Source organism: Capsicum annuum, chromosome 3 (assembly GCF_002878395.1).
Source record: "Capsicum annuum cultivar UCD-10X-F1 chromosome 3, UCD10Xv1.1, whole genome shotgun sequence".
NCBI lineage: Eukaryota > Viridiplantae > Streptophyta > Magnoliopsida > Solanales > Solanaceae > Capsicum > Capsicum annuum.
Window position 1 is genome coordinate 43,995,842 of NC_061113.1, and position 15,670 is coordinate 44,011,511.

The 15,670-nt window shown below is 36.6% G+C and overlaps 1 protein-coding gene across 3 annotated transcripts; it reads left to right on the top strand.

The window, feature by feature from the left end:
- The first annotated feature begins 6,438 nt into the window (after positions 1-6,438).
- On the top strand, positions 6,439-15,084 carry LOC107852603 (protein CHROMATIN REMODELING 8). Of its 3 annotated transcripts, XM_047407957.1 has the most exons (9): positions 6,515-6,822; positions 6,924-7,036; positions 7,422-7,527; positions 7,680-8,228; positions 8,401-8,809; positions 10,622-11,465; positions 11,844-12,453; positions 13,196-13,645; positions 14,058-15,084. In XM_047407957.1, the coding sequence occupies exons 3-9, from the start codon at positions 7,435-7,437 to the stop codon at positions 14,736-14,738; spliced, it is 3,636 nt and encodes a 1,211-aa protein (XP_047263913.1). In that variant the 5' UTR covers positions 6,515-6,822; positions 6,924-7,036; positions 7,422-7,434; the 3' UTR covers positions 14,739-15,084. The 3 variants fall into 3 exon arrangements, with proteins under 3 accessions (XP_016553118.2, XP_016553120.1, XP_047263913.1); XM_016697632.2 differs by lacking the exon at positions 6,924-7,036 and having other exon boundaries at positions 6,439-6,822; XM_016697634.2 differs by lacking the exon at positions 6,924-7,036 and having other exon boundaries at positions 6,475-6,822; positions 13,196-13,586; positions 14,058-14,559.
- Positions 15,085-15,670: the final 586 nt, after the last annotated feature.

Consider the following 15,670-nt stretch of genomic DNA (forward strand, 5'->3'; position numbering starts at 1 on the left):
CTAAAAGGTAATACATATATAGTACAATGTTGTGTAGTCGATGAATGAAAAAGGTAAACCATATATAATATAAGTGAAAAGTAGTCGATTAATAAAAGAGACAGAATACATTCAATCCAACTACACCCCATTACACCTTTTCAAAAAGCCAAAATTAATAGTAAACCATACACCATAATTTTCAGGTCTTTTTTTTTTCTTCAGTCATAGCCAACCTAGCTTAAGTTGATCCCTCTCAATTTCGATGTCTTTCAACAATCCTTTTAAGTGATCAATCTTGTGTTCCAATTCTCTATATAATGTCATAAGAAGATATTTATTTTCTTCAGAATCGCTAAGCCTTTTCAACATTTCAAACTTTGCAACACCTTAAAATTTTAATCCCTCGAAATCGGAAGGAATCCACTTGAAATAAGAGCATCCACCATCATCCTAAAATAATGGCGATAAATAACTAAATTGTATTATGTGATGAACATAAATAAATTTTTGTTTAAACAAAAACAAACCTTTTCAACTGCACAGTTACAGAATTTTCGATCTGAATTTTTATCGGTTTGTGATATCTTCAAAATAGTGGGATTACCACAATGACAAATATAAGTACTTTTGAATGCTTGAGATGATTGCGACATTGTTATTATTGAAGCAAAACTAGAAAGTGATGAATAAATGAACATAGATGAGTTCAATTTTTTTTTTATTTATATAGTAGGGCCACCAAAAGCTGACCGTTGAAAAATTATAATCATTTGAATTGTACCGTTGAGGAAAATTCAAATGGTTTATCATTTACTTCAAAGGGTCTCTAAAGAATGTCTATGTCTTCTGTAATCAACTAAGGTAAGTATGAATTATGTGCTGTTGTCTTTGTTGATGATTATGTGTATTGACATATTATCGATTTCGACTAGGATCGATTATCGACTGATCATATAGTTCATGCTAAACTTACTGAATATATGGACAGCTTAACATAATGACAAAAAAGGAGAAATTAAATTAAACAAAATTAAAGTATGTCAATTAACACCATTAAAATATTGTAAAGCAATTTAGATACATTAATTGTGACTCCCAATCACTTTTGAATGTGATCAAGTGTTATCTAAGGCACGTTACAGTCGTAGATCATGAGATGAGACTCTAAAATGGGAGGAATAAAATAAATTAAAATAAAATAAAATAAATATGAATCATCCAAGCACTAAAGAACAACTACATATCATGACATGAGATTATACTTGTGTAATGACCATAAAAAGAATGATGATCGTCAGTTGTGGGTGTTCAATGAACAAGTAATGTCTGAGAATAGAGGTCCTTCTCAATATAGACGTTTGATCTGGGTAATTGGTTGTTACTATCATTGCCTTCTCATATACTCATTTGATCGAATGTCTAAATATTTTGTACTCTTATATTATGATATTTAGTCACTTTACATTGCGTGAATGATGTTTATTTTATTTTATTTCTCCTTTTTTAATCTCACCTTCTTTAAAAATAGACTCAATTGGTCGATACATGACTAATAATATAGTCTGGTATAAATAAAGATAATTACCTATAATATATGCAAGATATCATCATAGGTCTATTTTCAAAGGAAGTGAGATTAAAAAAATGAGAAATAAAATAAAATAAAATAAATAAACACCATTCACGCAATGTAAAGTAACTAAATATCATAATTTGAGAGTACAAAATAATTGGACACTCGATCAAATGAGTATAGGGGAGGGTAATGGTAGTAACAACCAATTACTTAGAACAAGCGTCTGTATTGAGAAGGACTTCTTGTTTCAGACACTGGTTGTCCATTGAACACCCACAAGTGACAACCATCACTCTTCTTTATGGTCATTATACAAGTCTAATCTCATGTTATGATATGTAGTTGTTCTTTATTGCTTGGATGATTCATATTCATTTTATTTTATTCCTTCCCTTTTATAGTCCCATCTCATGATCTACGACTACAACGTGCCTTAGATAAAACTTGACCACGTTCAAAAGTGATTGAGAGTCACAATTGATGTATTTAAATTGCTTTACAATGTTTTAATTGTGTTAATTTACATACTTTAATTTAATTTAATTTAATTTCTCCTTTTTTGTCATGATTTTAAGATGTCCATATATTCAGTAAGTTTAGCATAGACTATATGATAGGTCGATAATCGACCTTAGTCGAAATCGATAATACGTCAATACACTTAATCATCAACAAAGCCAGCAACATATAATTCATACTTACCCTAGTCGATTATAACCTTAATATTTTCTTTCTTACGTTTAATAAAAGAGTCTTTAGAAGAGTTTAAACGTACTGTACTCAATATTTCGTAATCGATTATATATTTGTATTGAGCGTATATAATTCATATTTAGCGTAGTAGTTTATATATTCAATATTCTTTCTTACATTTAACGAAACAGTGTTTCAAATCTTTAAATATGCATTACTGAAGAATCATCAACAAAGACTGAAAGACATAAAATCATTATACATAATAGAAGATAATGTAAACACAAATTTGTTCATAGATAGATAAAAGTTCATTGTAGGTACATTTACAAATTTTGGGACAAAATCCCAACTAAAAAGACAAAAAAGAAGCTTTCATTTACAAAATTCCACCATGAAAGCTTTAACAATGAACTACACATTTCTAAACTAAACTAGACCAGGGGAAAAAAGGGAGGGGGTGATGAGTTCGTAGGGTTCCAGGCAGAGCCTCTCGGCTATGGCCCAAAGAAAATAGGCCATCCATCGGAGTTCCCTGTTCAGCCACCGCTGATCAGCGTCAAGACCCTGAAAAAAATCCATGTCGTTTCTAATCCAGAACGATTTGGTGTTGTTGGTTGTCTTCCTCCTGTGCATTGGATGAAGTGGGTACCTTCTCCTTGCTATTTTTTTTCTCTTCTTAATCTTTTCTTTTGAAATTGAGTTTACAATCAACAATGACCTCTTTAAATAGATCAGATCAAGGGGAAAATGCGTGTGGCGGTGTGGGAATAGTAAATAAAAAGTCGCGGTAGTTGAGTCATTTCAAATCGACGCATTTTCGAAGTGTAATAATTACATTGAAATGTTCAGTGTACGAAGAGAAGAATTTTTGTAATAGACTACTCGAAAGGTCGATTATATTCTATGTAGTTTAACCTATACTCTGTAGACTATGCATCGATCTATTATATATTTTGAGTACAGTCGATGTGTAATGTGAATAGTCGATTTCATAACTTGGGATGAGTGTTTTCAAAATGGCACCTTTTCTAATGCGTCATAATTATTCTGAACTCAATAGTGTATAAAGAAAAAGGTTTGTTTAATAGACAACGTGAAAAGTTTATTATACACTACGCATTGAATATTTACTCTATAGATCAAATACTGATTTATTATATATTATGAGGCTAGTCGATTATTTCAGTGTATAATCTATTTAGTACATAGTATATAATATATGAACTGAAATCGATAATGCACACCAAAAAAGTTGATTTTTACTACAGTTCATTGGCTTTGAAAACAGAATACACATTACATATTGTCCAGTGCATTTGACAAAGCCAAAAACATAAAATACAATGCAAATCCTTTAATCCTACGTTAAGGCTGCATGTTGTTCTCTTATGTCCCGACCTTTTGCACTTGGAGCACTTGTTCCTTTTCTTGGGACTTAAAGTCTCCAACACACCCTTAACGCGTCTCACCCTCTTCCTCCCTACTTTGGGATTGAAATCGGGTGAAAGAACTTGCATTTTTAGATACTTTCGCGCCACACTCCACTCCGACTCCAGAGGTACATCACAAATAGGTTCCAAGTATGCAAGGAGGTATGATTCTTTCGAATATATAGGCGAATAGTAGTTGTAAATGCTAGTGCCGTATTTATCCTCGTGCTTCAAACACAACGCTGCCATTGCATAAGCGCATGGCAATTTCACCACGTCGAACTTCCTGCAAGAACATAATCATCTCGATAGATTAACTTTGGTGGAAGGACCACAACCAAGCACGATGAATTCGTCGGTGCTTCCGTTTATATTGTTCACATATAATTTGTCATCCCTAGTCATGTTTTCCCTCAAGATCTTCTCGGTTAAGGGAACGAATGGTTTTCCTGAATTCTTCACCTCCGCATACCTCTTCCTGAATATTTCTCCAAACCTATGTGCAATTGAATTGAAGATGGCCGCCACTGGATACTCTCTTTCATTGAGAAACATTGAGTTGAGTGACTCGACGATGTTTGTGGTCATGACGTTGAATCTATTACCTGAAAAGTGAGCCCGACTCCACTTTTTAAATTTAATGTCATGCTCGAGGCAAACTGCTGCACTGGGACATCTTTCTTTAAGGGTATTGAAGTAGTCATTAAATTCTTCCAACGTGTATGCCTTGTCCGCATAGTAGTACAAATAGAGAGAATCTACATAATGGTGATTCGTTTGGAGATTTTCACCGAGATGCCTCATACAAACACTATGATGCGTAAACGAATAATGACTTGCGAGGCCGTTGCCTGTGCTTACGTGTCTGTCGGAGATAACACACAACTCTGATTCGTCGACAACAAACAACAAAGGCCTTAAGCTTCTTAAAGAAGAAGCCCCATGACGCATCATTCTCCTTATCCACCACACAATAGTCTAAGGGATAGATATGATTCTGCGTATCTTGAGCGACAGCGGACATCAGCACGCCCTAGTACTTGCCGGATAAATGCGTGCCATCAACGGCAATGACCTTTCTCAAGTGTGTATATTCACAGATGGAAGCCCCAAATGCCATAAAATAGTAAATAAACCTGCCCGACTCCTCATCGACCATGAGGAAATTTATAGACCCAGGATTAAGGTCGTTGAAAACATATAAAAAGGTGGGAAACATTCCATATCCATGCTCGGGTGTACCTCAAACTCTGTTCTTCGTAATAACGCCTGTCATCAAACACTTCCAATGGCCCAGCCTGTAATGTAGCTCCCTAAATACGATCCTCTCAATCTCTTTCGGGCTTGGACCTTTGTTGTCAACGAAAAAGTTCAAAATAAGTAAGGCAATGACCTCTGCGGTGACATTCTTGTGCTTTCCCGTGACATGATCTATGCCACAACTATGCTCTCCCACGTACTTGTGGATATAAAGCCAACCCAATTCTCCGATCGCACATGCGCGCATCATCCACTGGCAAGTAGGATCTGCACACCTCACTCTCAAGTATTTCTTAAAACTCTTCACCGTTTTATAATTGAAAGACATTTCCACCAACGCCTTCTTCAACAAAAAAATCAACGTTTTCTTATCTTTGAATGTTTGTCCTACACAAATATTGGTTCCTTCTGAGAAAGAGTGCTTTCTTGTCGTCCAAACTGCCCGTCCTCACCTCTTCCATACTCTTCCTGTTCATAATCTTCACTATTATCCCATTCATCACCACCCATGCAATCGTATTCCTTTGATGTATTATCCACTGCCGAGGGTGGGGGTGGAGCTGATGTGGAAGCTTATTCCTGGGACTCTCCCATAACTTTAACCCGTAAAATAGGCCTGAAATTATTAGAATCAACGTAAAATATGTATAATTTCACGTGTCTATCGTTTCTTAAGAACGTTGGATAGATTTTCCCCCTCTCGTTCATCAAGTAACTAAGTACCACATCGCTTTGATCACAACTTAATTCACTGCTCTCCATTACGCTTTTAACCAAAATCGGCATATGAACCATTACGACGAAGGGCAATGGACATTGTCTCCTTAGAAACGATTTTTCAAACCCAACATTTAGGAGTCTCTTCCCATTCACTAGAAAATATACCACCAAAAACCACGTATTCTATAATAGACATGATATACCTCGATGATAGTATTTAATAGACCTAAATAGTGGTTTATGAGCCTAGACTCAATAGACTGTAGTCGTCTTTTTCTTAGCTGCTTTCCTTATAGTACATAATCTCGCCTTTTCCGATGACCACTGGAATAGTCTAATGGATTACAACTTAGAAACAACCTAAAGAGTGTTGGAATATTTCTATTGAGCCAAGAATCGATTTCAAAATGTAAGACTGATTTTCAAGTTTTTTGTATGAAAATGGATGAAAATTTGGGGCTAAAAGTATGAAAAAAATGGCTTAAAACAATGGAGGTAATGTCACTTTTCGATGGATATCGAAAAAATTGATGAAAAATGATCGAAAAATTGAGGGAATGGCGGAAAAATCGGGTGCTTGATAGTGGATTGGTTGAGAAACTTGATTTTTTTTTTTTTTAAAATTAGTTATTTAATATTTATATTTAATATTTATATATAACTTGAGTGCTAAGATTGCTATTTATTTTTGTGAATCCATTAGAATGTCTATTTTCTTAATTTTTTAAAACTAGTATCTAAAAATATCAAAAATAGTTGTGGCCGTGTTAGTTTACCCAAAAATATGAAACAAACTTTATGCCTTACAAGCGGCCACGTAGCTTGGAGAACACGGACCCGGTTGACGAACAACAAAAATGGACCCCCACCCGAATTCAAGAAACCGTAACGGAGGTCGCCCGTTGATGCATCAGACGCTAACATAAAAGCGCCCATTGAAAAAGCCAACGAAATTCATTTCCCAAATTAGGGTTTATATTATTTCTCGTATACTCCATTCGGTTTCTCTCGCACATGGCCTACGATTTCATTTGTTGACTAATGGTATTTTAAAGCAAATTCTCTCCATTGGTCCCAGTAATGTGGATGATCTCTATCAATTAAACGAGCTCACGAGTTTGTAAAGGGAGTTTCACCCTTTGACTACTTGTTTATTAGGTAAGTCTATTCTCACCAACAGTTTTCTACTTAAATCGCTAGAAAAATAGACTTTCATTTGAGGTACTTGCATATGTGTCTTCGTTTTTGTTCAATTGTAGAAAAAAAGAAGAAGCAGGATTTGATATCTTATTGATATTAAGAAATCAATTAATCGACCTGTTGAGCACCGTGAGGTCTCAGCTTCAAACACCAGTAGAGACAAAAATACTAGGTAACCACTTTTCCTATGTGTTGCTGGTGGGAGGTGACAAGTATTTCATGAAATTAGTCTAGTTGCGCGCAAGCTAGCAATCTATCAATCAACTATGACTGGAATTCCAAACTTGATTTTTTGTTTGATATGCAAAGTTTTAGTTAGCGAGATACTCATTCTCAACAGGGATGAGATTTTTATGCTCACTGAATTACTTCTAATAAGAACGACTTCTAAGGGAATTTTATTCTCTGATGCACTTAACTGTATGATATTCTACTTGTATATTTAGATAAATTTACTACTATATGGTATGTATAGTGCACTGAACTTTTGAATATCAGAAATGAGAATTGAATTTTATTCCTTAAAGGTGGTTTTCGTTGTCTTCTTTTGCTGACAGGGAAAAGGGAGAAATGGAAGAAGAGGAGGAAGATAAGATTTTACTCAGCAGTTTGGGCGTGACCTCTGCAAATCCTGCAGATATTGAACGTGACGTCTTGGACCAGGTTTGTTATGCAAAGGTGTAAATGTTGTTTGTCTGTAAACATTTGGGAATAAGAATGTTGACTAGTTCCGTGAGATGCTTTGATGTTTATAATACAATTTAGCACTCTGAAAACTTATTGATGATGGACTTTAATTTTTCATATATTGGCAGGCAACAAGGCATGCTGGGGAGAGCAACGAAGATACAGGGATTGCCGAAGAGGAGAGACTGGAGAGGAAAGAAGAAAATAAAGGACATGATAAGAAATTAGATTTGTTTAATAAATTGAGAGCAGTAGAAGTAGAAATAGATGCGATTAAAGATGGCTTTGGACGCTTGGAGCGCTTCAGAAGAAATGAGGAGGATGTGCCTGATAATGATGGTAGCAGTGAGGCAAAGGATACAGAGGATGAGCAAAGCATAATTCAGGCACCTCTGGATGATTCAAACCTTCATCATGCTTTAGCTGATGATCGTCTAAGAAGTCTTCTTGAAACAAAGGCTCAACTCAGGGAAGAACTTTCAAAATTTGCTAATGATACTTCGCCTGATGCGTTGATGAGAGATCTTGTTAAGGATCAGCCTAAATTTAAAAGAAAGGTGAAAGAAGTTCAGAAATCAAGCAACAAAAAGAACAAACAGCGGAAAACAGCATTGCTGGATGATGATGATGATTTTGATGCAGTGTTAGCTGCAGCATCTTCTGGATTTGTGGAAACAGTATGTGATTTTCACGAACTGTAAATTGAAAAGAATTTTTGAGCTGGAAGCTACATGCGTGTGTGTGTGTGTGTGTGTGTGTGTCAATTATAGGAAGTACTTCATTCAACATAAGCATCTATGCCTAAACATATGGATCTCTCAAGCTAACCTTATATTGTCTCTGTTGTAGGAAAGAGATGCACTGGTAAGAAAAGGAATGTTAACCCCCTTCCACAAGCTCAAAGGCTTTGAACGTCGGATCCATGATTCAGAGTCTTCTGGCAGACAAAGTGCTGCAATTGATATAAACAGTAATGACGATGACCTTGCTTCCACCAGTATAGCCAAGGCTGTCCAGTCAATGTCACAGGCTGCTCAAGCTCGTCCGACCACCAAGTTGCTTGATTCTTCATCATTACCAAAACTTGATGCACCGACCCACCCTTTCCAAAGACTAAGAAAACCCCTGAAAATCCCTCAATCATTAGAGATTACTACGGAGAAGAATGGAGAATGTATTAGAAAGAATAGAAGACCGTTACCTAGCAAGAAGTGGAGAAAGTTGGCATCTCACGAGCAAAGGCAGGACGAAGGATCAGGTATCTTTATATGCTTCTGTGTTATGCACCTAGGATTGTTTCAGTGGTAAGGACGCAATGCATGAACCATGAAGTTTAGGTATGTGTCACGAGCTCAAACCTTATGAGTGACTAAAGCATGGTATGTAAGTGGGGCAGGGTTTGTGGGGAAGAGGGGCATTCTCCCTGATAGGCATGGCAGTCAGTCTGTTTGGTTCAGTTTTAAGATATCGGTTTTCTAGTTGGTAAAACTGAAAACTGAAACTGAACTGAAATTAGTTTAGTTTGGTTCACACTGATTCAGTTTGGGCTTCATCAGTTGGTAAATTTTTGTTTGGTTGAAGCAAGTCTCATCTGATACTAGTCGCTAGGGAGTAGATGACTAGTTTAGGCCTGCTTTTGTTTATGACGATTTCACTTGAAGGGTATAAGCTGGTCAGCAAATTGATTTAGTGAAGAAGGATTATATTCACATTTGAAATGCCAACTCACAACTTAGTATAGAAAATCCCAGTCATAAATAATAAACAAATACAATCAGGGGAACAACATAAAACAAAATACGTAAAAGAAGTTAAAAGAGCAGTGACTTTGAAATCTATAGGCAGAAAAGTGAGAGTACGGATTTCGAAGGCTGAACTGCTTCAGAACATTACTTCGAGTAGAGTCACATACTTGGATTCCAAATCAGAAGTTTCTTACCTGAACGGTACTAACGATGAGAACCGACACTGGCAGCGGTAATTTGTAATGTTGGTTAAAGTCTGAAGACTGTACCGCTTGACGACACTTTATATAGTGATGAATAAGGATAATATGTGTTGTTAATGGAAAGAAGAAATTGTGGCTAATCAGGAAAATATGGAATCTCAGGTTGAGAAAACTGTAGAGTCCCTTATCGAAAATAAAAAGCTGAAGAGGATTGATGGATGGCTGAAGGAAATTTAAAAATTTTGAAGTCCTTAAAAAAAAAGGCTGAAGAGTTTTAAAAAATTCCTCAACTTTCTAGAAACTACAATTATTTGGTGAACCGAAAAACTGAAAGATTGAAACCGACCGCCATACTGAATAATCGAAGTTATAAGATATTAACTCTGAACCAACCAAATAAACCGAAAAGCCGAAAAAAAAAAAACCCAAAATTTTGGTTCGGTTGTTTTTTCAGTTTTATGCCCACCGCTACTCCCTTAGTTTTGAACCCCAGTGAGCACAATTGGATCGCTGATCACAAAATATGTGTGTGTGTGTATGTTTGTGCGCACACTCCGATATTGCTAATAAATTACAGAATAGATAGCTATTTTGTGATAGATTCTCCTTCCACCCTGTATAAGTATTTGACTTTTAGCTAATATTCTAGATGCATTGCAAATTCTTCTTTAGAAACTATATTAGTCTTGTGTTTTTTTTTTTCCTCGGAACATGAACAGCTCCATAATGCCACTCTGTTTCAGAGCTTTGCCTATCAAAGTATGTTTCTGGTGACAAAATTGGTTAATAAGTAAACATCTAAAATATATTTTAGAGAGTCCATTGCTAGAACTCTTATCACTATCATGTTTTTGACCAACTTTTGTTAAGCCTGATGTAAAAGTCTCAGTACTATGATTTGTAAGCTTGATAGAAACTCTAGTTTTTAATGCCAGTTGTGTGTCAAATATTTGAATTGTAAGTTTGAAACTTCCTGTATTTTGCTTTATGGTTCCTCAAACATTTTGGTGTCCAAGCAGAAAGATATTGGTCAATTCTTTGGGGTGGGGTGTGGTAAAATTCACGTATGATCATCATATAGACAAATATATGAAGATGTCTAACGTTTGTTGTCTGTTGAAGATGTCAATACCTCCAGTCACGAGGACAGCAAAGGGGATATTGAAGATGTAGAACCTCCTTTTGTGGCACTTGAAGGTGGATTCAAAATCCCGGAAGCCATCTTTAACAGACTTTTTGATTATCAGAAGATTGGTGTACAGTGGCTGTGGGAACTTCACTGTCAAAAAGCTGGTGGGATAATTGGAGATGAGATGGGTCTTGGTAAAACCATACAGGTTTTATGTTTTCTTGGATCACTGCATTTTAGTGATATGTATAAACCAAGCATTATCATTTGTCCGGTCACACTTTTGAGGCAATGGAAGAGGGAAGCCAAAACATGGTATCCCAGCTTCCATGTGGAGATATTACATGATTCAGCTCATGATCTGTCAAGTAAAAAGAAGCAAGCGGATTCTGAAAGTGACTATGAAAGCGAAGATCTGCTCGATAGTGAGACGGAAGGAAAGAAATCTTCTAGGACTTCCAAAAAATGGGATCCCATGGTAGCTCGTGTTGTAAGATCAAGTTCTGGGCTATTGATCACTACTTATGAGCAACTCCGTCTACTGGGAGAAAAATTACTCGATATCGAATGGGGTTATGCAGTGTTAGATGAAGGACATCGAATTCGGAACCCAAATGCTGAAATTACTCTTGTATGCAAGCAGCTCCAGACTGTTCACCGTATCATAATGACAGGGGCCCCAATTCAAAACAAGCTGAGTGAACTGTGGTCATTGTTTGATTTTGTCTTCCCTGGAAAGTTGGGAGTTCTACCTGTGTTTGAAGCTGAATTTGCTGTTCCCATATCTGTTGGGGGTTATGCTAATGCAACACCATTGCAAGTTTCCACAGCTTACAGGTTGGTGTTTTATCCCAGAATACAGCTATGTAGGTTTCTGTTTCTTTCTACTCTTGAATTTTAGGTTCCAAGTCGGAGGCAAAGGACTATCTATATTTGTATTTAATTCTGGATAAACTTACTAAAAATGAAGAAGAAAATCTGTGGTAGTTCAGGACAATTGATTCTTGCTTTTGTCCAGACTCCTGTGAGGATTAACTAAAAGTAAAAAGAAATACTGATCAAAACTTGGATTGCTTGTAATTCTTTTATTTATTGCTAAATCCTGTCTGATCGTCACTTGTTGGACCCTTGAGGGGATCTGAGGTGGTCCTCACAAGGGGATGTAGTTTTGAGTTTGTGGTTCATTATTTGTGGCTTTGGCGTGTTGATATGCAGATGTGCTGTGGTGTTGCGTGACTTAATTATGCCTTACCTCCTCCGGCGGATGAAAGCTGATGTCAATGCTAATCTCACAAAGAAAACTGAGCATGTCCTCTTCTGTAGCCTCACTACAGAGCAGCGATCTGTTTACCGAGCTTTTCTTGCTAGCTCTGAGGTTGAGCAGATCTTTGATGGGAGCAGGAACTCTCTGTCTGGAATTGATGTGATGCGTAAAATTTGCAATCATCCCGATCTTCTCGAGAGAGAACACTCCCATAGAGATCCAGACTATGGAAACCCTGAGCGTAGTGGAAAAATGAAAGTTGTTGCCGAAGTCCTTAAGGTATGGAAGGAACAGGGGCACCGCGTTCTCCTTTTTTCTCAAACTCAACTGATGCTTGATATTCTTGAGAGATTCCTGGTTACTTGTGAGTATAATTATAGGCGAATGGATGGTGTCACTCCTGTAAAGCAAAGGATGGTTTTGATAGATGAATTTAACAATACAGATGATATTTTTATTTTCATCTTGACAACAAAAGTTGGTGGTCTGGGGACAAACTTGACTGGAGCTAACAGAGTTATCATTTTTGACCCAGACTGGAACCCGTCAACTGATATGCAGGTACTTCTATTCTTATCCTCTTGTTGTTGATTTTCCAATTATGGAGAAAATGAGAGTCTTGGTCCCTTGACAACAGACTGTTGTGTGTTGTTAGACTTCAAATTTTATTTCTCATACTTTAGCCCCTTGATTAATGGTGCTTGGAAAAATTCACTCTTAAAAAATGATAGACGATTGAATATTTAAAAAAAGGAAAAGACTGGGGACGGAGAAACAGGTTTATGGTAGTGAACCCGTCCGGAAGTTGACACAACTTACAATTAAATATTGAAAAACAGGTTTAGATAAGATAAATTATTAGAGTACTGGTTTGGGTAAGGGATCTTAATTTTATTTTGAATAAGATATATGGGAGCTGTGAAAGGGTTTTGCTCTGATTTAAATACAGTAACATTGAAGGGAAAATTTGGACCCAAAAAATTAAATTCTCTTCCAAATTTCCTTACAGAGGAGAATACTGGTAGCTTGCTGTTTGTCAATGTAATTAAACAGTAAATATAAAAACCAAAATGAATAAAACAAAACAAACAAGTGAAGATCAAACAAGAGGAAAGGTCTCGGACCTACTTAGACATCCACCCTAGTACAATAGTACAAGAGAGGAGAGGTGTAATGAGTTCTATTGTACTAGGGTGGATGTCTAAATAGGTATATATATATTTTTTTAAGGGTGGGATGGATGTCCAGTTAATTACTTGATATTTGTTCAATGATTTTAATTGGGACCTTTTACATAGGGCAGGCCAGGGAGCGTGCTTGGCGTATTGGTCAGAAAAAAGATGTTACTGTGTATAGATTGATTACGCGAGGAACTATTGAGGAGAAGGTGTATCATCGACAGATTTACAAGCACTTTCTTACCAATAAAATATTGAAAAACCCACAGCAAAGAAGATTTTTCAAAGCAAGAGATATGAAGGATCTCTTTACATTAAATGATGATGGAAATGGAGGATCTACAGAAACATCTAGTATTTTTAGCCAAATATCTGAAGATGTGAACATTGTCGGGGCTCCAGATAATCAAGATAAACCATCTTTTAAAGCACCGACAGAAAAGGATGATGATTCCAAAATGTGCGAGGGAAACAACTCAGCTACCAAGGGAAAAGTGGGAGATGATAACAACAATGGTGAGTTAGATGAAGAAACAAGTATCCTGCGAGGTCTTTTTGATGCTCATGGGATCCATGTAAGCCCTCTATTTTTACTAGTCAATTCATAGCAGGCTTTGTGTTCCCAGCTACCCCCAGTCCATATGACACAGTATGCTGTTGATGCTCATGAGATCAAGTAGATCTCCATGTCAAAATGCTTTGGATTTTTTGCCCTTATTCTCAGTCTTCTTTTTTGGTTCAGGATTGGCTTGGGGGAGGGGGAGTTTTATCAATTATCTTTACTTGGCTTAAACCCATGTCAGTTCTGTAGAACAGAAGCTTTTGGATTTGGGAGAAAATTAGCACATTAGTTTCTGTTTCAACGTAATCTGAAGCTTGATTTTGAGTTAAATTTTGCTGTTCTGTTTTTTGTATTTCCTTAGTCACCTTTATTTATCTGTGATTGCTTTGTTTTACTTGCCTTATTCATCTTTTCTGCTTTACCAGAGTGCGATGAACCATGATGCTATCATGAATGCTCATGATGAAGAAAAGTTGAAGCTAGAGGAGCAGGCATCCCAAGTAGCTCAGAGAGCTGCAGAAGCACTGCGGCAATCAAGAATGCTTCGAAGCCGAGAAGGTGTAGCAGTGCCAACCTGGACTGGCAAATCAGGAGCTGCTGGAGGGCCGTCATCTTCTAAAAGGAAATTTGGTTCTACTATTAATCCTCAATTAAGCAGTAAATCATCTGAAGAATCATCGAATGGTTATGCTACTAGGGAAAGTGCTTTAGCTGCAGGGGCATCTGCTGGAAAAGCATTATCTTCAGCTGAGTTATTGGCTAGGATTAGGGGGAATCGAGAGCAAGCTGTTAGTGATGGACTTGTCCATCAGTTTGGTATGTCGGCTTCAACCTCCAACAGCAGAGCAGGATCTCTATGTAGTGGGCAGTGGAGTACATCTTCTAGCTCTGTGGTTCAGCCAGAAGTGTTGGTTCGCCAGATCTGTACATTTATACAACAGAGAGGCGGAAAAACCAATTCAGCCAGCATTGTAGATTATTTCAAGGACAGGGTGCCATCAAAGGATCTGCCACTGTTCAAGAATCTATTAAAGGAAATAGCGATTCTTGATAAAAACCCTAGTGGGTCTTTCTGGGTTCTAAAGCCTGAATATCAAGATCAGTAAGCGTGGCTAGTACACATATGATCCGTGAACTTTGCTTTTGTGCTTTCTCAGAAATGAAATACCGTATAGCAGTTAGAAACATCTAACTAATTTCATTTTCAGTTAAAAGTCTGCCATTCCTTTGAGGGTCAAGGTGACTTATTAACTTTCTTATTAGTTCTCAGCATCTTTGGCCAGGCCCAGTAGTATAGCACTCTAGGTAGTTGGACCTATGAGCTGTGTACATAGTTGGATATTTTTCTGCTTTCTTTGATTCTTCTCTGTAACAAGAAAGCTGTCCAAAAAAGAAGAAACAAACTATTCTTTTGCTTCATCTTACTGAAAGACACTTATTGTTTTGTTGAAATTCTTTGAATCAGTAGTCAACGTAACTTATTGTTTTGTTGAAATTCTTTGATCAGTAGATTGGATGCTAGTAAATAGGCAGTTGCAGCAGGAGGAAAACAGGAGGAGATGTAGTAGGAGGAATAATTTGGGCCATAAAGGGAAGTTACGTGACACTAGATCTCAAGTGGTTAGCGAGTGCAAGAAAGATCAATATGAGGAACGGAAATTCTCACACACACTTCATAAACTTCAAAATTTCCTTGGAACATCTTTCAAAAACTTTGAAATCCAAATATTATTTATGTTTGTTGATTCAATAAGTACTTTTTCTTATTTTGAAAAAAATGCTCTTATATTCCATGTAGGGTCTCTTAGCACCTTTACATAACACTATTAGGGGTCGTTTGGTAGAGTGCATAAGAATAACATTTAATAAAGTGTATTAGTAATGCCTACATTATTAATGTAAGTATTAGTAATGTTTTATAAATATATTATCATATATAGTGAGCGTCTACTAATGCAAGTATTAGTAATGTGTTATAAATATATTATCATATATAGTGAATGTCTAATTTATCAGAGAATTAAGTGGGAGGTGACAA

Coding starts and splice junctions, on each gene's coding strand:
- LOC107852603 (XM_016697632.2), top strand. CDS start 7,435: ATGGAAGAAGAGGAGGAAGATAAGATTTTACTCAGCAGTTTGGGCGTG. Junction 8,229..8,400: donor CTTCTGGATTTGTGGAAACA/GTATGTGATTTT, acceptor TCTCTGTTGTAG/GAAAGAGATGCACTGGTAAG. Junction 13,646..14,057: donor TTGATGCTCATGGGATCCAT/GTAAGCCCTCTA, acceptor CTGCTTTACCAG/AGTGCGATGAACCATGATGC.